The following is a 23,691-nucleotide window of genomic DNA, read 5'->3' on the forward strand; positions in this document are numbered from 1 at the left end:
GCACAAAGCACCTCCATTTTTCTTTGCATGATATGAGTCTCTGAAGAAACACTGTTCCACTGTGCTGAGATGATCGAATGAGGGCCTCTTATAGGTTTTTCTATTATCTGAGGTGAGGTAATTTATTTATTTTTCTTTTATTTAGCAAATTTCTATGCCGCCCTATTCGGCGAAGCCTTGGGGCGGCTCACAAATCTATCAATTAACATATTATACAATTAGATTTTAGTGGTGGCATTCCATTTGGGAAACTCCCACAAGACACCTATTATGTTACTTTTGGCACCAGCAAATATAAATATAAATAAATATAAAATATGGTGGGGGGATGGAGAGTATTTCAAGCCTATAAATCTCTGACATATAGGCTTAATCGTTGTAATCTGTATAGGCTTAATCAATGTAATCATTACAATTTAATCATTGTAAGTTGCTGCTTTTCATTGCTCACTTTGTTGTAGTTTTTCTTCTGACTTCATATTATTTTTATTTATTCTGTTCTGAACCACTCTGAGAACCAGTTTGTTGAAATGTGGTATATACATGCATTTTAAAAGCAAATAAATAAATACATGGGAGAAGGGATGTAACTATGTGGTAGAACACATAATTTCCATGCATAAGGTCTCCCTTGCAATTCCTGGTGTCTCCAGGTAGGCTTGGTAAAGATCCTTTCTGAATGGGTCCATCTGACGAACCACTGCAAGCTAGTCACCTGAACTGCATGATCAAACAACTCCTGGTTAAGAAACCATGGGTTGTTTATGAGTACATGTCTGATGGCTTACTTCCACTGTAAATTAAATAATTAGGAAATATACCATTTAGTGATGTCCAAAAAACTCTGGGTCATTTAGGACTTAATTCAGGATTAGCCCAACAATTGTCCATGGTTTATTGTGAGGTCAACTCTGGGTTGTTTAAACCCATAAACCAATATTTTGACTTAGAAGACCACCCCAGTGTTCTAAAACACTTCTCATTCTCCATGAGAGCACAATGATGCTACACCATCACCCTGCAATTTTCTTAGCAAGGTTTCAGCCATGCGTTGTTACAATGACTCAGCTCTTTTTTGTGCATCCACTTCTCACTTTTTCTTCTGGCCTTTGGCAACTCACTGTCCTGCCTGTCTCCCGGCCACACAGCACCCTCACATATGTGTCTTTTTCCTCCCTTGATGCTTATGCTAACAGTCCTGATCTGGGGATATATCACAAACTGTGCCTGCTTTTTTGTGATGTCATTTGTTTCCTGGCTAACCTGGCTATCAATAAAGGATTTCTTAAATCCACATATATTTATGTTCATTTCAGGAAAAATTAAGACTCAATGTTAAATTAATTAGCACAGCAGTCCAGCTGCTAAGGTAGAGATATTGTAGTTCCGCTTATTCCAATTACATTTCCTTTGTTCTCAAGTATGAGTCTTCAGTAGATATTACCATGATTAGAAGCGGTGATTAATGCAATTATATAAACAGGGAGATCAGCCAGGAATTAAGCAGGAGAGTATAAAATGCACTCGGTGCTTGTGCTACAGTTACTGCCTCTAGATCAATCTCAATGCAGAACTAGGTTCCTCCTTGAAGGAAACAGCTGGCTGACATTGGATATCCCTGCAGAGTTCATAGGTGGGTTCCAGATGTTTGCATCTTTTATTGACAACCAATGTTCTAACTGTACAACTTGGAATTAATAACAACTTTTTCCTAGGGAGCATACTCTGTGTTGGGAAGTGGCAGCATCGGCCAAAGGTGGTTCAGGGGTGATTCTCTGATGTCAGTGCCCTGTGGTTATGTTCATTTGCCAGAATTCAGTATTAGCTGGAGCACCTTTCCACCAAGCAACAGCTCTACTAAATCAGGAGATCCAGATTCTCAACATTTTGTTTAAAATGCCCTTTTTTTGAAGGAGGGACAGTGTAATTATCTTTGGCTCTTGGTTTGCCACCCTGTATTGATGTCTGCATGAATGCATGTATGTGTGTATAAGAAACCTGGGATGCTTTCAAAAGGAAGGTCCCTAACTCAATAATCAGAAGTTATCTTTTCACTCTTAATGGATTTTTCATGGTAAAGCAAGAGGTGGAAGAAGTGGTGGGAAAACATGGGATGGTTATGAGTAGGAGACATGAACAAGGCAGGGCAGTGGCATCTTCTCTGAAAGCGCTGCTGGATGAGCTCATAGAAAGGATATGTCTAAGATTTACAGATGACACCAACTGGGAGATAGTGAGCACAGCAGAAAACAGAATCAAAGTTGAAAACAATATTGCCAGGCTAGAATATTTGGTCAAGATCAAGATGCAATTCAACAGACATTTAGGTACAATAAAATCAAAGCCACAAATGTGGGTTGAGGGAGATGTGGCTTGGTAGCTGTACATGTAAAGCAGACCTAGGAATTAGTTAATCACAAGTAGCAGTGCAATGAGCTTCTAAAATTGTGAGTGTGATCTTAGGATGCATGAAAAAAGCATAGTAATGAGATCAGTAAATCATGAGATATTCTGTTTTATTTTGTGTTGGTTGGGTTGCATATAGACTACTGTGTCTAGCTCTAGGTGCAACATTTTGAGGTGGCCAGTGGCCAGCTAGAACATATCTAGAGGTGGATAATCGGAATGATGTGGAGTGTAGAAATCAAGTTCTGTGTGGAAAGTCTGAAAATTTTTTGGTATTTTTAGTTTAAGCAGAAGCTGAATAGCCATCTCTGAGGAACAGTTCTCTCTGCTTTAAGTAGGTGGTTGGACCAAAGGGCCTTTTATAATTCTATCAATTTTTGGTTCTTGGTTAGCTTAAAGAAAGGAAAGATCATCATAATTCTAGTGCTTCTTTGCTTCAACTTTTAAAAGATCCACATAAACATGTCTGAGTGTATATGCATACACCTAGAGGGCCTGAATTTGGAAAATCAAATCCATATGCTGAACTCCTGTTGTGGAGGTTCAAAGCGATGAAAACTGGAGAAGGGAAATGTGGCCCTGATATGAAGGTTCTTGTATCAGGTGTATAATGTATAAGATGATCATAGAAGCATCTGAGAAGGGAAAACAAGGCAAAACAGCTCACTTTCCCCAGGATTCTCCTCATATTCACAGATGAACATAATACAGTGCTTAGCTCAGAAGCTTTCTCCTGCATCATGACCTGGCTCAACATTTTGGTTCTAAATTACAGTTTGAGGATGGAGGCAGGGAAGACACATTATGACCTGGGAGAGTGAACCCAGTTTCTTTTACATGCTAATTCAACGTTGCTTTGTCTTTGTCTTTGTCTCCAGCATGAAGCCCACCCTCTTCATCTCTCTCCCCCTAGTCTTTGCTTTGACTTTGGGGCAGAGCATGTCCCTTTGCATTCCTGTTGAATATGTCATCCACGTGGAGAAGAGAGAGTGTGCCTATTGTCTGGCTATCAACACTACCATCTGTGAAGGATTCTGCATGACCTGGGTACATTCTTGGAAGACACTCTTGCATCTATTCATACAGTACTTGGTTAGCTTTTGGCAGGGAAAAGGTGCTTTTCTTGAATGAACAGAAAGAGAAAGTCACAAAACTAGCACATAGGAAGAGCTATTGAAACTACACTCAGTAGGTCTACACATTGCAAGGGTGAGAGTGACTTCTCTTATTACATCTAGCAGTCCTTAGAAATCTAGGAACTGTTGTAGTTGGGATACAGACAATTCATTGCATTCCTACAAAGTTAATCTACAAAGTCAACATGAGTGTTTAACTCTTGTTTGAGACTTTTGTTTTCTCTGTGGGAGAAAGAGTGTTCCCTTTACCAGATTTTCCCTCCACTAAGGTTTTTTTCCCACTTTTCTACCTCTCCTGTTAGCCAACCACAGAGTGATAGTGTGGTGTAACTGCAGTATAATAGAACTGCGACAACACACAAGACATTGATTCCAGCTTGTTCTACATTTGAAATTTAATAGCTGACTTTCCTTGCTTTTTTTTAAGTCACAAACCTTTCTGAAAAACATGAGAGAGGCCATAGAGGAGGATGCTATCATGAGAATCACCCAAAAATGTATGTGAATGAGAGATCACAGGCACACAATCAATGTCTTGTGTAGAGAAGCCCAAAAGGATCATTGGGGTGCAGAGAGGAGTAGGAGGCTAAAAACAGGAGAGGAGACACCAGGATCAGAAACAATCATCTTTGTGAAATGTAGAGGAATAGCTTTGCTAAAGAAGTGAGAAAAGGAACAGTGTACATATCAAGGGGAAGGAAATGTAATGAGCCGGAACATACACAAATAATGGAAATGGAAAAGAAAGTGGGGCAGAAGAACCACAGAGTTTAAGTAGCAGCTTAGGTATTTTAAGGGAAGATTTGGCAAAAGAGATCTAAGGGATGAGAAACACTGTCATCTATTGCAGTGCTCTCATTACTGTCCCACAACATCCCACCGTTTCAAGAACATATTCCTAATGTTTAAAAATAGTCCCTCCCTCCCTGTACTTCCACTCCTAACTCATAATAAGAAGCTTCTTTCTGAAACTGACTAGACCAGGAGCCACTTTGTCCTCTTAAATCAGTTTATCAGTGCAGCAGGTTAGGGAATGAAAGGAAATGACAGCGGTTAGGAAGCAGGAGAAAGTGAACAGTGTACATTTGTCAAACATCTGATGCTAAATTAGGGTTAAAGTCATGGTAGCACTAACGTAGAAGTTCTTTGCATTGGTCTTCAGAGATGCTGCCTAAGCACAGCCAGAGAAATAGGGGACTGGATCAAAGTGACAATAAGAACAACAGAATTAAGTATGATGAAAGGATAAAGGTAAGCAGTAGATGACGAGATGAAACTAACTTTGCCAAGATGAAGACAAAAAGGGAAAAATGCATTGGCAACAAACTGGATATGAAAAAATGAAAACTAATGATAAAATATTTCTCTTAGCAGTGTGCCTGAACAAAAACAAATGAGCTAGGTCTTCTGAAATGTATTGTGGCATGAAGGAAAGATACACAGTTTCGTCTAGATGACTGGGTAAAAACAACTGGCAATTACACAGGCTAAGGAACCAATTCAGAAAGAACAAGTATCAAGAAATACAATTTTGAATGCACATAAAAAGAATAACACAAACCAAAAGATAATACAAGAGGGACAAAGAGTAGCCTATAAAAGAGAGAGACAGGGCCAAGTGAATTGGATGGTGAAAAAATAACCATTAACAGAAATGCCACACGAACAAACAAATTTATTTATTTATTTATTACATACATTTATACCCCGTCCTATCGCTTCAAGCTCTCAGGACGGCTTACAAAGTATAAAAAAATACAAATGTGGTCTGTTTTGAAGGAAATTATTTCCTTGAGATAGAATGCCAGATTTCCTCTGGGCTATAGTGCAATGGCAGGGCATAAGCTTGTATACAGAAAGCCCCAGATTCGATCCAAAGCATCATCAGAAACTCTGAAAAGCCATTGCAGATCAGTATGGAAAATACTGACAAGGAGTTGGACCTGATGGCCTGTTGGCCCAAATCTACTTTTTAATGAGCTAAATGGGCCTAAGGTTTGACTTTGGACTTCCTTCTTAAGAGACTGAACACTTCCGTGTTGCATTTGGGCAAAGCAAAACAAGCTGTGAAAGGAAGCTTTTGGAGAAGTCCCAATCTATTAAGCCAGGCTTTCACAGGTCAGCTACCATCTGAAGGACCTCTGTCAAAGCCCAACCAATATGTTGTGTATCATTTAGGATAACTCAGCAACACTTCCTCAGGGAACCATTCCCAAGAACCATGGAGGCTGCTGAGCAACATGTAGCAAACGCATCACAGTGCATGTGCCATTGCTTGGATTTGTTTGACGAACCCTCCTCATCAGGATGTCTCTTCTCGCTTTAGCCGTGCAGTAACAGAGATGTGACCATTGGGGAGGAGAAGGAAGAGGTGATGCAGAGAGGAGGAGAGATTGCTTTCTGAGCACAACATAAATCATCTGTGTAGGTTTCAACCAAGCAATCAGAAATAGAATAACCACTTGGCATTCCCTTTCAGGACAGCAATGGTAAGAAACTGCTCCCCCGGAGTGCCCTGTCCCAGGAAGTGTGCACATACAAGGACATGGTGTACAGGACCGTGATGATCCCCGGCTGTCAACACCAGGCTGCCTCCTACTTCTCCTACCCAGTGGCGGTGAGCTGCAGATGCGGAAAATGCAACACTGACTATAGCGACTGCGTTCAGGAGGCGAGCCGCACCGGTTATTGCACTTCACCTCAGAAATTACACAGTCCATGAAGTTCTGGCGTCCTCCCCCTCTCCACCTCTCTTGCACCCAAAACCTCTCTGCTGACAGATGACAGATGATTGGCAGTCAAGAATAAACGGGTTGGGTGGCATATCCAATATTGGTTCTGTCAAATTATTTGCAGGGAAAAAAATAAGCTTAAAAGTGCGTAGCATTCACAGACCCAGAAAATAAGCTGCTGCAGCATCGGCATGCAACAACATTACAGTTATGAAAGTGTAACTACAAGCTTGTGCTCTCAGGGCAGGGTGGGGCAAAAGGACTCAAGAATTCTGCATTTCTTAATTGGCTTCATTTCACCTTCATGGGCAAAGAGGGAGATCAATTTGCTCCTTACTTTCTTACTTTGATAGCTGAAAAGGGGGATTTGCACCAGACATTAGAACTGCTGTGCAAAGCACAGATTTATCTGCAAATAGCGCAAAGTGCAATATTGATATAGTTATCCTTGGTTGATTGGTTATGGTCAATACTTTACTGTACCAGATAGTAATAGTTCTTTGGTTTTTTGTTCTTTGTAAGCCGTCCAGAGACTTTTAGTAATGGGATGGCATATAAAACCTTTAAATAAATAAAAAACGATGGGCACCAAAACTCCTGTGGTATCCAAAAGACTAACTTATCCTAAGTGATAGAAGTGAGAGACTACTTCACCAGAAGTAACTTGCCCATGAAAGCACATATGGTAATAAAGTAACCCTAACATGTCAGGGAGGACGGCCGAGGGCCATATTCTACTGCTGCTGTCCCTCTCGTTGGAAGAGGCCTTGCTGGCACAGGGGCAGAAAGCACCAGCACCAGGTCTGAGCTGCAAGTCTAGGGGCTAGAATGGGGCACACTGGGGGAGGCCATGAAGAATCCTAGGCACCTGCTTCTCCCAACAGATCCTGTAACTATGCTGCACCTGAAGTTAATGTGTGAACAACCACCAGTCCCAAATGCACTAAAAGGCAGCCCTACCTTTCACTGTAGCTGCTGTGAAGCAGTAGGACCTTGGGTGCCTTCCCCAGGGTGGCCAGGGGAAGCGGGAGATTCCTATCAGTGAGACTGCTTATCCATTGCAGCTTTTATTCTGAGCTAGTGTTTCATGGTGCTGAAGTTATTTTGGATAAGGGGTTCAGCAGCATAGATAGGCCAAATCCTATAAAATTTGAAATAAAAGCTGAGATGTATACAGAATTCCACAGCACAGAGGCTACCAGCCTCCTGTGAAGATTGCCCTCTTCCCCGCAAAGATGCCCTTCATATTGACTGTGCAGAACAACCATGATTATAAAGGAGAGGCAAGTAAGGCAAACTCACTTGGTTTGATAAATTGAAGACTGATTCCATTTCAATTTATCAAACAAATAAGCGGTAATTATACCAATGTATTTACTAAAACTCCTGAGGATATGCATATCTAAACATTTAATAGAAACTGCAGTGGTTCTCCCTTACCTAGTTCAAGTCCTCAGCAGTAAGCATAGATTGCAAAGGGTATTTAGCAAGGATATGGTAAAGAAAAAACACACCCCGATTGTCACCACATGGATCTGAACTTTTTTATTATTATTATGCAAGAGTTATTAAAAGTATGTTGCTTCTTGCATGGCATACATTAAATTTACATTATATGTAGGGATCAGTTCATAGTTCCCTCAAAAAAAAAAAAAAAGATTATGCCCATACTTCCCACTGATGACAGCCTCTCAGATGAACCCAGTGATATAGAAATTCTGTACATACAAATGGCAAACCCCTGGAATATAGGGTTCTATATTTTAAATTAATAAAATGTAAGTACAATTGCCCACCAAGAAAGACTGCTTTGCAGCTTGGTTGCTCAACAAGTAGTGTTAAAACCAGGCACATCCCTCGTTTCCCAGATGAACTACAGTTCTAGAGAACATCTTAGGAATCTTTGGATTGGTAGCTATTTATGAACTTCTGTATGCAAAACACAGAGTGTATATTTAGCTTACTTTGCCTCAAACACTTGCATTATGTTGCTTTGTATTCACTAGTCACCATAGGAACCAAATTCTTTACTCTACATAAAATTAAAGCATAGGTGTATAAAAAGTCATATGTTTTTGTTCCCTGATTTACCTCTGGTATGTGAAATAGAATTTTATTGAATTTTACTTTGCTGTAGCTGAAAAGATTGCAAGTGGATAGATGTATAGCATCTGCTCCAAGAATAACCACCTGGTTTGTTTCACAACAGTTCATAAGATTTGGCCCCCCAAATGTTTAATTTTTATTCTTGCTTTGCTTGTAATTAAAAATGTGCTTTTTAATACAGCCTCCCATAAACATTGTCATTCCATCTCATAAATGTGGCCATTGTCATTCCATTTTCAGTGTCTCCAACCTCTCAGCTTCTGGAACTAAAAGACACACCTCTATTTACACATACAGATGTCTATCTTACAATCCTGGTGTCCGTATTTTGATCACAAGATCACAAGACAGACACACAAATCTCACCCTTCGTCAGTTGGCTAACCTGGATATATGCATTCTGAAATCTGGCAACATTTAACAAGGCTTTTTGAGTTCAAACTTCCAAATGGAAGAAACATTGATAGGTTGACTTGAACTGCCACAGTTTACTTGCATCTTGACCAGTAGTTCTCATGGATCTGTTTTAGTAGGTCCAATGAATGAGAAATTCTAGGGGGAAAGTTTTCCATATTGGCATCGCTCAATAAGATATTCTCCAACACCGATAAAGTAAATCACTTGGGCTATACCAAAGAGAGGAGCAATGACTAGTGCTCTGCAGCCGGCTCCCTTTAGGAAGGCAGAGGGCCCCTCCTTAATCCAAATCTTCCTAAGAGAGAAAACAAAACCCAATATTTCGTTACAAAATCAGCAATAAATTACTAAAATAGATATCACCATTGCTGTGTCCGTATCTTAAAATGTTCACCCTAGGATCTCTCTGCATATCTTTGCCAAAACCCAAACATCCAATTCCTCCTGCAGTTGTAATTCATCTTACTCTCTTAGATTAAATTTTACAAGAGATGGGTATGATTCCAAACTGTTTATGGCAGATTCAATGGTTATCACTCCCATGTAGAAGTCCCCCCCACCCCCCTCCCAAAAAAAAAGCTTGCATGGTAATAGCTCTAACACTTGAAAACTGCTTCTGCATAGGTGGATCTAACAGCATGGAGATTTTGCACAGGAATTCTGCATTCTATCATATGGAATATATCTTGCAAATGTTAGAAGAATGTGCTTAAAGGTAATCAGGTATTCCTAATTGTATGAGAGCTCATAGCTACCTTCACCTGACTGTACAGGATTCTGGGGCAAATACTTTTCACACCCCCACATTTAACATATTTAAAACTATGGCATTTGATTATATTCCAGTTAAACAGTCAAGCAATTCATGGTGCTCTGTGGGTTGTTGCCTTCTTACCTTGCACAATCAATAATTCCATTATAATTTTCTTCATTTCTTCCCTTGCCCATTGATTGAAGACGAGTTTTTATTACTGCAAAACAAAAAGTTAGACAATGAATGTAGGTGAACCTCAAAATGTGTGTCTGCACCTGTTCAGCGCTGCCACTGTATTATCCTGAACGTATCAGTCTTCCCTGCACAGAAAGCCCAAAACAGATGGAGGATACCTTCCAAGATTCACAAGTAACATCCTTTTGCCAGTCTTTTCCTATGGCTATGTATGGATCATGATGAAACTCTGTACAACACAAAGATCAGGAGAGAGAGATTGACACAAAATTTATCTTACCATCACAAGGATTGACGCATACAGCTGCCACAGAACCAGCCATGCAACCAGCAAGAAAAGATCGAAAGAAGGGAGCTCTTTCTTCCAGGCAATCTCGTTCTGTTTTATTCAGATGGGCAAACAGCGGGAAATAGATGACGGAGAATGGAACATCCCTAGAAGACAATTTTTCTTTATTTTCATAAAGGTATATGTATAATTGCCCTGGGGCTGATAAAGGCAAGGGATATGCACCAGGCTTACCTCAGCAAGGTTGCTCCAAGACCTTTGTAGAGGCCTTTAATGCCCTGAGTATGCAGAAGCTCAGCTGCTATCTGAGTGGCAGAGATCTTCATTGGAAAAGAAACAAGTCCTGCATTATATGCTCTAATTGGAACAGGGCTGAGAGACAGAAGCTTGCATCCAGGAGCTGGGCAAGGGACTCTGCTAATAAGCTGCTGAGATGCTGAAAAAAAGTAGAAAATGTGTCAAGCTCATTGGCTTCTGAAAAATCTGATTTTGCCTTCAGCAGAGGCAAATCTGACATACATGCTAAATGTGAATAGCTGGAGGTACAATTCCAGAAATCCTTCCAATCCCTTCTGTCATTGGAATTTGCAAATTCCATTGAAATAGAGCCTCTGCTGGCCACCAGTTTGCTGCAAACCAGAAGAAAACTTATTCTACATGCATAAGGTCCCCCAAAACTGGAAATATATGCAATCAGCGCTCCAAACCATGGGGGTGGGAGAAGGAAGCTCGGTTTCATCTCTTCAGACTTTCCCCCAACGTGTGGGCAAGCAGGGGATGGAGCTAGCAGGGAAGAGGACCTGCTCCATATCATTATTAGTTGCAAACGTGTAATTTAGAACAAGGTTATAGCTTGGGAAAAATGGGGTTCTGCCTCCTATAGCAGACTCTGATTTTTCTAACTGTTTCTGGTCTCTTATTTCACTCTTCAACCATATTTCATGGTCTTGGGGCCAATTCTATTTCTGTCCAAAGTAGATCTTCCTCTACATTATTTTGCCCATGCTGCTGTTGTATCTTGTCTAACTGCATTTCACCTCAGTTGGACAATGTATTCAAATGTTCCTTGCATTTGGCAGACAGGGCCATGCAAAAGGTATTTTTCTGCAGTTGCCAGAATGGCTAGAATACCAGAAACTTGCCTTCTTAATTTAGAATGCTCAACGGACATACTCCTAATGTTCTCAGTCAGAAAGTATAAGCTTCGTTAGGTCTGTCAGTGGCTCAAAAGATACAGTTCTGTAAACACCAGATAGACTTTAATTAGTCCCTGTTCCTGGCTACAAACCACCAGGTTGTTAATGATTCAGGCTATGGCAACTGAAATCAATATGAAACCTAAACCAAGCAGAACATCTCTTGTTCTACAAATAAATGTGTATTGCAATTTATGTATGAGCGTTACACAGAGGCCTTTCAATGTGTGAGCACCCAGTTCTCAGGGCTGAGTCTCGAAAGGGCAGCGCGTGCTGTTACCTAGTCTCCCTGCATCCTGCAGCTGGATTTTCAGCATCTCCATAGGAGTGGTGATAATAACTTGGCAAATTCCAGCACCGCAGCCTGCCATCATCTCCTTAGATAAAGACAGGGCTATCCTGTAATAAAAAGCCAAAGTAATTATAATATATCTTACATAATATCTTATTTATCGTGTATCTTAAAAACTATAATATCTAAGCTTGAAGAGGAGGAAGGGGAAAGGGCTTTGTAAAGGAAAAACACCAACTCTGCACCAATAAACTTTGAAAAATGAATCAAATGAAGCAGAATAAATTATGGCACAAGAATGGGAATGAACACAGTCTAGGAGGCCACAGCTTCTCCTAATGAGTTTAGTTGCATAGACGTTGTTTTGTTTGTCCACACAGGGCTGTAGAAAGGGCTGCTTGCACTCTGTTCCTCTTCTCTCTCCTTTTCTCCCCACTTTTATAATTTGTAATGACCATTCCCAAGCTCAAATTGTTGAAATTATGAAGTTTTCCAAAAGATGTGCTTAGTATAGGCACATTATTCTTATGCCAGTACCTGTTATTTTGCAAAATTCAGTACATTGATTTAGGAAGCAGCAAAGATTAAAGACAGGATAAAGTTAAGGGTTGAGATCGAAAAGCCATGAAGAGAAGCTAGGTGATAAGACTTGCAAGGACTCTACTTGCTGCTCATTTTAAAACTTGTCTACTCAACAAAAATAAGTTTTGTTTGTAATTTCCTGAAGTTTACTTGTTCTCTGCTTGTTTATAATTAGTAATATCACATTTTCCCTATAACTTCTCATTTGCATGATTTCTTTTTTATTTCTTTATTTTTGAATTATTAACATATTAGATAATTATAAATTTATTAAATAAATTATAAACTATTACAAATCATAAATCAAAACAGATTTGAAGCCAGTGTACTTAAAACATTCAAATATACAATGGAATATAAAACATAAAACCTGAAACAGCTTTAAGGTTTTGCATTCAAGTACAGGCATAGATCTTCTGTAAGGTATAAATGAGAGTGCTCTAGCATCTCAAATAACATACCCATCCTTGGCAAGAAGGTGTCTAAAATAGTCGTTAGCAGCCAGTTTGATAGCCTTCTCTGGTGTTACAAGGGTCAGATTCACTGCTGCACCTAAAAATAAACACATGTGTGTTTAATTGAGTCCAAGAAGGGGCTTTTTGTTTTAAAATGTGACCCAAATTAGTAGCAATCTAGTCCAGAAAAAGTTTCAGGTTCTGACTAGTAGTAGCAAAAGCAGGAAGTGAGGAAAGGATAGACACTGCTGCAGAAACCATGACAGAGGGAACCTTGGCCCATGTTGGAAATGCTTCTTAGCCCAAGATATTTCAAGGCAATCCCCTCTTCTTCATGGGCACTGCAGAAATGAATCTACTTAATAAAAAGTAATTTTAAAAACGAAATTGCTTAAAAACTCAAATGCATGATAAATATGCTTTAATTAGTGGTATGTAAGGCCATTTCCTCTGGCAGAGACCCATTATCTCTTAGGAAATGAATAATTAGCCAGTGTGGTGTAGTGGTTAAGAGCATGGGACTGGGACTCAGACGATCTGGGTTCTAGTTCCCGCTCAGCCATGGAGCCAACTGGGTGACCTTGGGCCAGTCACAGACTCTCAGCCCAACCTACCCCACAGGGTGGTTGTTGTTGTGGGGATAAGATGGAGGAGGAGAATGATGTAAGCTGCCTTGAGCCATTTGTTGGAAAAAGGCAGGATATAAATCCACAAATAAATAAAAATAAATAATTACAGCATTGCAACATTAGAAACAGATGCAGAACTCCTCCACGCTTTTGAAGTAACAGTATGCACTATTATTTCAGTCCTCTATTAGTAGCCTTAAGACACATTTTCCATCACATGGGAAATGTTTACCCATGACCCTGCTATGCTGATGAGGCCGATCTCATTTGCCACAAAATCAGGAGTCTTGGCAGTAAACGGAAAAGAGATGGCAGCCTAGAGGCAATCTCGAAACTTAAGTTTGTGAGCTGAGACGCTCCGCTTGTCACCGGTGTCCGACTGCTACCTTCCAAAGCTGGCAGCAAATCTGAAGCAGCCAATGTATTGCACTTTGCTTCTTCTGTTTTAAGCAGCCAAGCTTTGAATGGCTAAAAGCCATGTGGCCCTGCTACCTAGCAAAAGTGTTTTAGGGCTGCAATTGAAATCTAGAAGCCTCATTTTCCAGGATGGGAAACACTACAATCAAAGGCTGGCCCAAACATCTCCTCATCCTCTTCTTGCCCATACAGCTCCCCACCTATTCTGTACATTTGCTTGAGGATCCCTCTACCCCCTACAGCAGATTTGGGGCATACAGATGGGGTGTTGGGGAGGGCGAGGATTTCATACCAGCATGGATTTCATTTACTGTGAGAATACAATCAAGAGTTTAAGTCAAACCAAACACCGTCATTACTGATATCTGCTGTCAAGTCACCTCTGGTTTATGGAAACCCTCTGAAAGGAAGTTAGGGGAGCTGAAGGCAGAAGATGAAAGGGAAGACCAAATATGAGACAAATTAACTACATAAAGGAAGCCACAGCCTTGAACTTGGAAAGGCTGAATGGAGCAGTCATGGAGAGGACATTTTGGAGGACTTTTATTCATAGGGTTGCCTTAAGTCAGAGTAGACTTGACACACACAACATCAGGAATGGACCCCACCCCCAGAATGTCCTGCCCAAGGCAGCCCTGCTCAGTTCTTGTAGACTCAGGGCTGTGGCTTCCTTTATGGAGCCAATCCATCTCACATTTGGTCTCCCTTTTCTTCTTCCACCTTCAGCTTTCCCTAGCATAATATTTGTGTGTGTGTTTGGGAAACTTACCTCTGTACATGCCAAAATACCCCTCTGAACGAAGCGTTTTAATTAGGCAATCCAACCTGATCAAGACACAACAATACACACAGTGTGTGAATTTCTGGATACTTTGAGTAATTCTAGATACTGTTTTAGTAATAATCTTTCATTGCTATCCATCAATATTTATTCTGAATGCATTTTAAAAAATTAATCAGAAAGAATTTAGAAAACCACATTACCACAGCAAAACTGAAACACAGCATATGAAATGTTTGTGTCCCAGACAACAAAAAGGCTTAGTTTTCAACAAACTTGTTATTTGTGTTCCCCATCCACCCACACATAATTATTTAATGATAGATGTAATGTTCCTTATATAAGAAAACCACTCCATTATCACTGATGGATAGGTTGTTGTGTAATCTGAACTCAGGCCACCTTATTTTGGGGAATGAACCAAACTGACAATCCCTGATTTATTCTAGGGACTTTTGTACCACAAGGGGTTCTTGTGTCATCTGAAGCCAGGGCAGTAATTTAATTATGGATTGAGGAATTAGAGAGGATAGCAGCCTTGCTGGACAGCTCACTATCCAAGTTAATTAACTCATATGCAGAACACATCATGAGAAAGGCGGGGCTAGATGAATCACAAGTTGGAATTAAGATTGCTGGGAGAAATATCAACAACCTCAGATATGCAGATGATAGCACTCTAATGGCAGAAAGTGAAGAGGAACTAAAGAGCCTCTTGATGCAGGTGAAGGAGGAGAGTGCAAAAGTTGGCTTGAAACTCAACATTAAGAAAACTACGATCATGGCATCCGGTACTCTCACTTCCTGGCAAATAGATGGGGAAGAAATGGAGGTAGTGACAGATTTTATTTTCCTGGGCTCCAAGATCACCTCAGACAGGGACTGCAGCCAAGAAATTAAAAGACGTTTGCTCCTGGGGAGGAAAGCTATGGCAAATCTAGACAGCATACTAAAAAGCAGAGACATCACCATGCCAACAAAAGTGTGTATAGTCAAGGCTATGGTTTTCCCAGTTGCAATGTATGGCTGTGAAAGTTGGACCATAAGGAAGGCTGAGCACCAAAGAATTGAGTCCTTTGAATTGTGGTGCTGGAGAAGGTGATCAAACCAGTCAGTCCTAGAGGCGATCAACCCTGACTGCTCTTTAGAAGACCAGATACTGAAGATGAAACTCAAATACTTTGGCCACCTAATGAGAAGAAAGGACTCACTGGAGAAGAGCCTATGCTGGGAACAATTGACGGCAAAAGAAGAAGAGAATGGCAGAGGATGAGGTGGCTAGATGGAGTCACTGAAGCAGTTGGTGTGATCTTAAGTGGACTCTGCAGGATGGTGGAGGACAGGAAGGCCTGGAGGAATGTTGTCCATGGGGTTGTAATGGGTTGGACATGACTTCACAACTAGCAACAACAACAAGAAGCAAAACAGGGCTGGAAAACCCGAGGCCTAGGAACCAAATCTTCTGAGGCCACAGCTGCCCCTCCTGAGTTCTCCTGTTGATCTCCTCCTTTACAAAACCTAATGACACATTAAAAATAACATTTGGGCCAATAAAGTCCCAAATGTTTGGGCATTTCCCAGTTTTGCACAGTTCCCCTTCCCCTGCATCTAAAATTTTGAAGTACTTTTCCTATGGCTTAATTATGAATGGCAGGAGCTTTAGTCTATAACATACCAGTATTTTTGGCCCCCTCCCAGTTGCCCTCATCCTGCCACTCCTGGCATGCAGTCCCTTGCAGCTCTCTAAAATGGAACTGGGCCCTCAAGCAGAGCTCAAACATGAAGACATGTGAAGAGCAACATAACTTTTGAGCCTACTAACTCTATAATGGGGTTTTAGAGCATAATATCTCTGGCATAAGGGCACAATCCTATGCGTGTATAGACAGGAAAAAAATCCTAGAACATCCAATATACACTGGGAGCTCTAAGTTTCTTTCAGTCTAAGGACACATATGGTTGTACCTTCAGTTATTCATTTGCAAAGGTCACTTACATGCTTTTGTAGATTTGCTGTCCACTTCTCTGATTCTGTAGCCTGGTTTTAACCAGGTCAATTGGAAATATACATGTAACTCCAATGATCCCAGCAACTCCTCCATTGATAAGTTTAGCAGGCAAACTGAACAAGAGAAAATATAACTCAATTGTATGCAAATGAGAATTTTCCAAATTCTTCTCCATTATTCAGAAATTCAACTTTGCAATTCAATGATTTCCCCTTTTCTTGAGGCTGGCCACTGGCTGTTTGATACTTTTAGCAAAATTAAGCTTTTAGAGCCACTTTGTATGTCATAATGATACATTGCTTCACACATTCTGAAACAACTTGCCTGAACTTGGCAATGGCCTGGATGAGGGCCAACAAACTGAGACTCAATCCAGACATGACGGAGGTGCTCTTAGTGGGTGGTATTCACCCTGTTCTGGATGGGGTTGCATTCTCCCTAAAGGACAAGGTTTGTAGTTTGGGGTGCTCCTCGATCCAAAACTGTCACTTGAGTCACAAGTGGACTTAGTGGCACGGAGCACCTTCTATCAGCTTAAAGTGATATACGTATCAACTATGACAGATAAAGCCTAGCTACAGTAATTCAAGCTCTGGTAACCTCTTTGGTTTATGGCAATGCACTGTACATGGGGATGCCTTTGAGAACTGTTCCAAAACACGGCAGCAAAATTGTTAATGGAGACCGGTTTATTAAGCCATTCGTCTTCCAGTTGGTTGCCTGCTGAAGTCCAGGCCCGATTCAGAATGCTAGTATTAACATTCAAAGCGCTAAATGGCTTGGGGCCGGGCAATCTGAAGGAACGCCTTGCCCCATATCTACTTCCCTGGACCGTAAGGTCTTCTTCAGGGGCTCTTCTCTGGGACCCTCCTCCAAAGGAAGTAAGGAGGCGGCTACCAGGAAGGGCCTTCTTAGTTGTGGCACTCTGGCTATGGAATGAACTCCTCAGAGAGGTGTGCCTGGTGCCTACTCTTTATTCTTTTCAGTGCCAGGTGAGAATCTTTTTATTCTCCCAGTATTTTAACAGCTAACCTTTAAACTTTTATACTGCATTTTATCATTCACCACTGCTATACCTCTGTGCCAATTCACTTGCAACTTCTGAGGTCTTATTGTTTTATGTCATTTTTGTTGCTTATTTTAACTCCATTAAACCCCCAGAGAGCTTTGGCTATTGGGTGGTATAAAAATGAAATAAACAAACTGGATGCTCCTTAATATTATGCCCATTTATTAGGCTTTAATAGAAGTACATCCCACAATAAGTTACCCATTAGCTATAACTCCTATAGTACAGTCATATCATAATTTGCATCTTTTGATTGTTTCATAGGAATACCTCTCACCTTATGTTTATAGTTAAGTCTCCATAATATCTCTTCCCTTACCTAGTCATCTCCCTTCAATCCACTCAAAACCATGCCACTGGTTCCCTTTGGATCTCTCATTCTGCCACTGTGTAGGAGCACTAGTTAGTAAAAAGATGAGATAGCTACCCTGCCATCTTTCAGACCAGATGCAATAACTCTTTGTAAGCATGCATACCTTTGGTTATAATGTGATATAAATGTTCTTGAATACTTTACAATTTAATGTATTCTTAAGAAATTTGACCATTATTATAACAATCCTGAAATGGTACCCCACACTTAAAAAAACTTGTTCAGCACTCCCTGTATCCCTTATTTTAAACCCATCTTCTCTCTCACAATACCTATTGGTACATTGCTAGCCTAAAAGTTATTTTTCTAAAAAGTATGCAATTTTATAGGATTTGTTTTGTAATTTGTTCTCTAAATCTGTTAAAAGATTTCCCCAGCATATACACTGATGCTTGCTATGCTTTTAAAATATGAACAAGACACATACCTAATCTGTTTCTCAGCCATTTTCTCCGGGATCACAAAAGGAAAAGTGTTCCAAGTGCCTTTTGGTCAGTAGTAATAAAAGCTGCCAATAGTAAGAAGTTGGTTCTTCAAGGAGACAATTCTGTCTAATCCCTGCAGAGTAAATTGAAGCTTTAAACTCTGTCAGTTGTACTATAAATAATCCAAAGTTATCTCATTGGCTGTTTTAACATGCAAGCATTTCAAGCAGCTCACAGCAGCTCAAATTCATATGACAAGGCAGAATCCCCGCTCACCTCTACTCTTACATGAAGTGTCATCATCTGATATTAATACCTACATGATTAATCTATGCCATAAAAAAGGTGCAACTGAAATGTATTACTTTTGATGTAGGAATGACTTTGAAATTTTATGGAAGATGACACCTCTTTAGCAGGACAAGAGGAAAGGAAACATTACATAAACAATTTTAACTATTTTTTCAATACCACACATGAAAACACAAGTTGGCCTGCAAGCTTAAGCAGTTATGGGTAATAATGAATATATTCTACTGAACTTTAGCAGAACTTGTCCATAAATTTATTTATTTATTAAAACATTTTTATGCCGCCCCATTCGCCAAAGCCTTGGGGCGGCTTACAACAATAGGTTAAATCATCATAAATAACATTTTAAAATATATACATTAAAATAAAATACAAATATACAATATAAAATAAATAAGCACTACATTATGCAACTTCAAGGAAAAAAAACTTTCCATATTCCAGTTCAATGAATGGGCAGATGGTGGCAACATTAACCTGTTAAAGCCCTCACTAGCTACAAAGAGGAAAATAATACCCTTAATACTTCTTGGGTCTATTCACTCTGGGAGCTTTAAGGCTTTTTCTGTCTAAGCATACCAGATATTATGCAAATACTTTTGGTCTAGTCCTGTTTTCTCTACTTTACCTACCAGAAATAACAAAAGATGTAGGTTGTGCATCTTGACACGCTTGATGAAATGTCTCAAACCAATGCCAGTATCACATGACCTATCAATTAGTCACTAGGAATTCCCAGTGCCCATGGTGAGACAGAAACACGTGGAGCCTCTTTAAATGAGCAAATGACCAACAATGACAGCCACTATGATCACAGAGTTTCCACTGCAGGCATTAGAGGAGGGTGCTTTGCACCAAGACTGAGATATTATTAGCCTGCAGTCCGGTAAGTTGCCTATAAATCCTACAGAGAAGTTCCAGCTGCAGTATTTGAATTTTACCCTGGGTCTTTACAATTGTACATATTTAAGGAGTTTTACTGAAAAAGAGACAGAATGACAGTCAGGCTTTACTTTTTCCTGTGTATAATTACCCAAATTGCTGTTTCCCATGGAAAATAATGACTGGTATGCCATGAAGCCATTTGTTAGCAGATCAGAAAGGGATACCAAAAAGGAACTGATGGGGCGGGGGGGGGGGTCAAATGAAGCAGAATACGAGGTATACCAAGGATGTCCTGGGCAGTATCCAAGACAAAGCTATTTCTGGACCACTATCAACTGAGACCATTTCAAATGCGTGTCAATTTCTTTCCTCCCAACAAAGAGGAGTGGATGGGAGGAGCAGGCACAAAAGTACCAGGAATTGGTTGTTAGCTTCTAGCAAGTCTCTTTTCTCTGCAGTGTTGTCAGTTGGCTTGCAGCTGGGAAAGCAACAGAAGAAGCCTTGAGCAGGGTGCAGCTTGGTGCAATGATAGCATAATCTAGCATTTCCCATTTTTTTTTACTCTGCAAAGCTCTGTTTGCAAGCCTAGTCCATTCTAAGGTTTCTGCCTTTTTCTGGCATGTCTCCTAACAGTTACATGTCTGGCAACAACTGTACAGATCAATACCCCAGTACAGAGCCTTCATGACAGTAAAGGATACACTTGCTACATTTCTGCATTTTTTGTTTGTTTTTGGTGGCTGGTGAAAAGAATTGCCCAGGCCTTTTAATGCTGCATTTCATTCTATGCTGGTTTTAAAAACCTTTCAGGCTACAGTATCCTATACTCACTTATCTAAGAGTAAGTCCAACTGATCTCTTGAGGCTTACTCTGGACGAACCAGAGTACTGTGGGTGAACTTTAAGATCTTGGCTGCAATGCTGCTTTTTGTTGTGAGTAACTGCTCCATTGCTATAGGATTAGGGTGTTAATCCTTCCCCAACCACAGGTAGGGCTGGAAATATTTCTGTCTGAAACCATGTAGAGCAACTGCTGGTTCACATTGACAATACTGGGCAAAATGGATTAATGGCCTGGGTGCCACTTGCTATGTTTGAAAGCTATTCTGGGAGGCTTGCGGGCTGGCATGCAGGGTAAGGCAACCTCAAACAAACAAACAAACAAACCAACAAACAAAGTCAAGCAAATGTAGGGGAAGATAACAGCCACTGAATGGAGAGAAGAAGCGTACAAGCTGATACAAGTTTGTCTCCCAGCAATGGAGGCTGGCACCAGCTGTGCCCCATTACCCTGGATTCCACTTTACTTCCCATATAACAGATGAAGCAAATAAAAGACACCCAGAAAGATACCATCTAGCCTCTGTCACAGCTGTAATGCATCTAACAACTGCCTTCATTCCCTCCAACAGGAGACAATAGGGACGACTTGCAGTCAACCCCCCACGCCCCCAAGCAGCGACAAGTAAGGCCACTGCATTTTTACTGAGTGTGGTTCTTCTCCTTTCACAGCTGCCTGCATGATATAATAAAATTAAACAGGTGCCACTTTTCCACCCACGCATAGCTATACGTAACGACAGGCACAAATTCACTCAAGGCATTTCTGCTTGTCATTTAAAACAGTTAAAAGGTACAGGTGCCCTAGTGAGGAAAATGAAGAACTAAGCCAGCTGGGCACAAGCCCTGTGCCCATAAATATTAGCAGCCCTGGCATGCTTTGGCACGGATCTCTTGCAAGGAAAAGGGGGCGGTTGAAACGAAGTAGGACTCGAGCGGCGCCTGTGAAAGACAAGTTGCTCTTTTCCCTCAGGTCAACGGTCGGCCAACGACTCTTGGTTTCAAAGCCCCGGATCCGATGCCGTTCCAACTCTGGCGAGCTTCCCCAGCGCTTTACTCACCCAGTTGCCGCCAGCGAAGCGGCTCTTCCATCGACTCGCAAAGCAGCAAGAATCCCTTCGCGCCGGCCTCTCGCCTCTAGCGGAGGCGCGCTGGGATTGGCCGCGGCTGCTCCCGCTCACCCAATGACAGGGACGGACCGGGCTCGGTCGCTTTCCCCGGGAGGCTCGCTCGGAGCGCGGCGGGGAGCAGCTGGCGAGGGTCTCCGCTAGAAGTACTGAGAGAGAAAGAAATCGCCCGTTCACAGTGGACCCCTGTTTCCTTTCAAGGCACCTTTCTCTGCATTTAATAGATTTGCCTTTTGTACAATTCTAGGATTGTCCAGCTGTGAATCTTGGATTATTATAATTTTGGTCTGGTGACCCAGCTCGACCACCTTTTGCTTTTCTTAGGGCGCAATCCTATGAATATTTAGATAGGAAAAGGAGGATTATAGTTCTCAGAATGACCCAGCCAGTGTAGGATTGCGCCTTTAATGCTCTCTTTTCTGTACTGGCAGCCACATCCCACCTCGTCTTCACGCTCAGTCCTTACTGTAGGCAGCAGCCCGCAGTGCTGCGCTCTTTCCCTTTTCGCGCCCGTTCCTTCGAGTTCGCTCTCACAGAGTGTGCAGGAAACAGCAAGCATAGAAGGTTTTCACCTTAGCAGTAGCTCATACACTGACAGGCAAGGGGACTATGCAACATGGACCTCTGCCTGAGATAGTCTGGAAGGAAAGGTGTGAATTACATCATCTTCTCTGAAGCCGGTGGAAGAGGAGCAGGGTATTCCCTCCTCGTGCAGATATTAGCAGCCTCAGCTATTCCAGGAGGAAAGAGTCAAAGGGCAGCACACAGCGGGTGTTTCAAAGTCCTAGGAGTGATGCTAGTTACCGAAAAGATCCTGGGCTCAGGCACACTGGACTCCCGCGCCCCGAAAAAAAAGAGGAAAAAAACATTCCAGTAGACTAATTTACAAATGCTCTGAAGTCGTTATCTTTAAAGGATACGGGACAGCCCTGTCCTAAGGATAGCCCTGTTTTTAAAAAAGAATACAGTGGTTCCTTGGCTCACGAACTTAATGCGTTCCAGGACTCTGGTCGTGACCCAAACTGGTCGTGAGCCAAGTCAAAATTTCCCATAAGGGTCAATGTAAATAAGGTTAATCCGTTCTGCAACTATTTTTTTTACTCACAAAAATTTGAAGCAAAGTGGCAAAGAACAACAAAGATCGTGACCATCTCCCCCCCCCCCAGCAATCGTGCACGCGCAGGGGGGGAGGCAGGCGCTGGTGTGAGTGGGGAGAGGTGGCCGTGGGCGCGAGCCTGCTCGGGCAGGAAACATGGGCACAACTGGGGCCATCTCCCCTCCCCCCAGCATGACCATGATCATGATCACGCCCATGCAGGGGAGGTGGGCGCACTTGCAATCTTCACCCAATGCAGAGTTCATGACCTGCGGCAAATTTTTTAATGAAATTTCTGTTTGCGACCCAATTTGGTCATGAACTGAAGCGCTCCTGTTCCTGTATATGGACAGGAGAGTGGGCAGAGAGAATGCTAGGGATACCCCACTGGGGTGGGTGGGAGAGTCCAGGACAGAAAGATTTCTTTTGATACACCTTTGTTTTGGTGTTTCACACAGAGCAGGACAGCCAGTCATGGATCATTTTGCAACATGTATTTGTTCTGTTTAAGTATTAACTTGTCAGTGATGATAGCCAAGGCAGGCAGGCAGGCAGGCAGGCCAGCCCCTGGTTCTGATTTAAAGGCTGCAGCCAAACAAAAACTGTCCTTTTCTTTCTTGCTATCTAGGCACAATCCTGGAAGCTATAGCATATTGTTTTAAAGCTGATAGAATTAGAACTGGAAATGAGACTGCAGCTTGTCCAGCCCAACTTTCCTGATAAATGCAGGCTTTATTAACTGCAGACAGATGGCAGTTCAGCCTCTGTGTGAACGGAGGGGAACCCACCTTTTCCTGAGGCAGTCCCTTCCACTGCTGTGCAGTTCACAATGTAAGGAAGTTTCTCCTAATGTTTGTCTCATGCCCGCTTCACTGCAATTTTCATCCACTGGTTCTAATCATGTCTTCTTGAGCAGCAGAAAACAATTCTTCTCCATTTTCTGTACAAGACCTTTCAGATAGTTCCCCTTTTCAAGTTAAGCAGTTCTTCCAACATTCATCATAGGTCTTTGTTTCCATCTCCCTTACCATCCTGCTCTACTTTGTCAGTGTCTTTCTTAACATGCACCGAGAAATGTTCTGACTAAATGGGGTCTAACAAATGCAAACCAGAGTGCAAGAGCTTGACTTACCATGAAGATTATGCTTCAGTTTAACATCCCCATCAA

General features: G+C 41.5%; 2 protein-coding genes across 3 annotated transcripts; one reads left to right on the forward strand and one right to left on the reverse strand.

The window, feature by feature from the left end:
• The first annotated feature begins 2,665 nt into the window (after nt 1–2,665).
• TSHB (thyroid stimulating hormone subunit beta) lies at nt 2,666–6,411 on the forward strand. The gene is made up of 2 exons (XM_044447916.1): nt 2,666–3,453; nt 6,022–6,411. Exons 1-2 carry the CDS (start codon nt 3,211–3,213, stop codon nt 6,262–6,264), a joined length of 486 nt encoding a protein of 161 aa, XP_044303851.1. The 5' UTR covers nt 2,666–3,210; the 3' UTR covers nt 6,265–6,411.
• A 1,393-nt stretch (nt 6,412–7,804) lies between these two features.
• LOC123032175 (mitochondrial glutamate carrier 1-like) lies at nt 7,805–21,432 on the reverse strand. Of its 2 annotated transcripts, none has more exons than XM_044447886.1 (10): nt 21,362–21,432; nt 18,266–18,396; nt 16,384–16,509; nt 14,376–14,431; nt 12,567–12,657; nt 11,512–11,630; nt 10,270–10,471; nt 10,027–10,181; nt 9,693–9,768; nt 7,805–9,092 (listed from the first exon to the last, which is right to left on the reverse strand). In XM_044447886.1, exons 2-10 carry the CDS (start codon nt 18,283–18,285, stop codon nt 8,933–8,935), a joined length of 1,005 nt encoding a protein of 334 aa, XP_044303821.1. In that variant the 5' UTR covers nt 18,286–18,396; nt 21,362–21,432; the 3' UTR covers nt 7,805–8,932. The 2 variants fall into 2 exon arrangements, with proteins under 2 accessions (XP_044303821.1, XP_044303829.1); XM_044447894.1 differs by lacking the exon at nt 21,362–21,432 and adding an exon at nt 17,743–17,864.
• Between the last annotated feature and the right edge of the window lie 2,259 nt (nt 21,433–23,691).

This window comes from Varanus komodoensis, unplaced genomic scaffold (genome assembly GCF_004798865.1).
Source record: "Varanus komodoensis strain SLA01 unplaced genomic scaffold, ASM479886v1 scaffold1, whole genome shotgun sequence".
In the NCBI taxonomy this organism is placed as follows: Eukaryota; Metazoa; Chordata; class Lepidosauria; order Squamata; family Varanidae; genus Varanus; species Varanus komodoensis.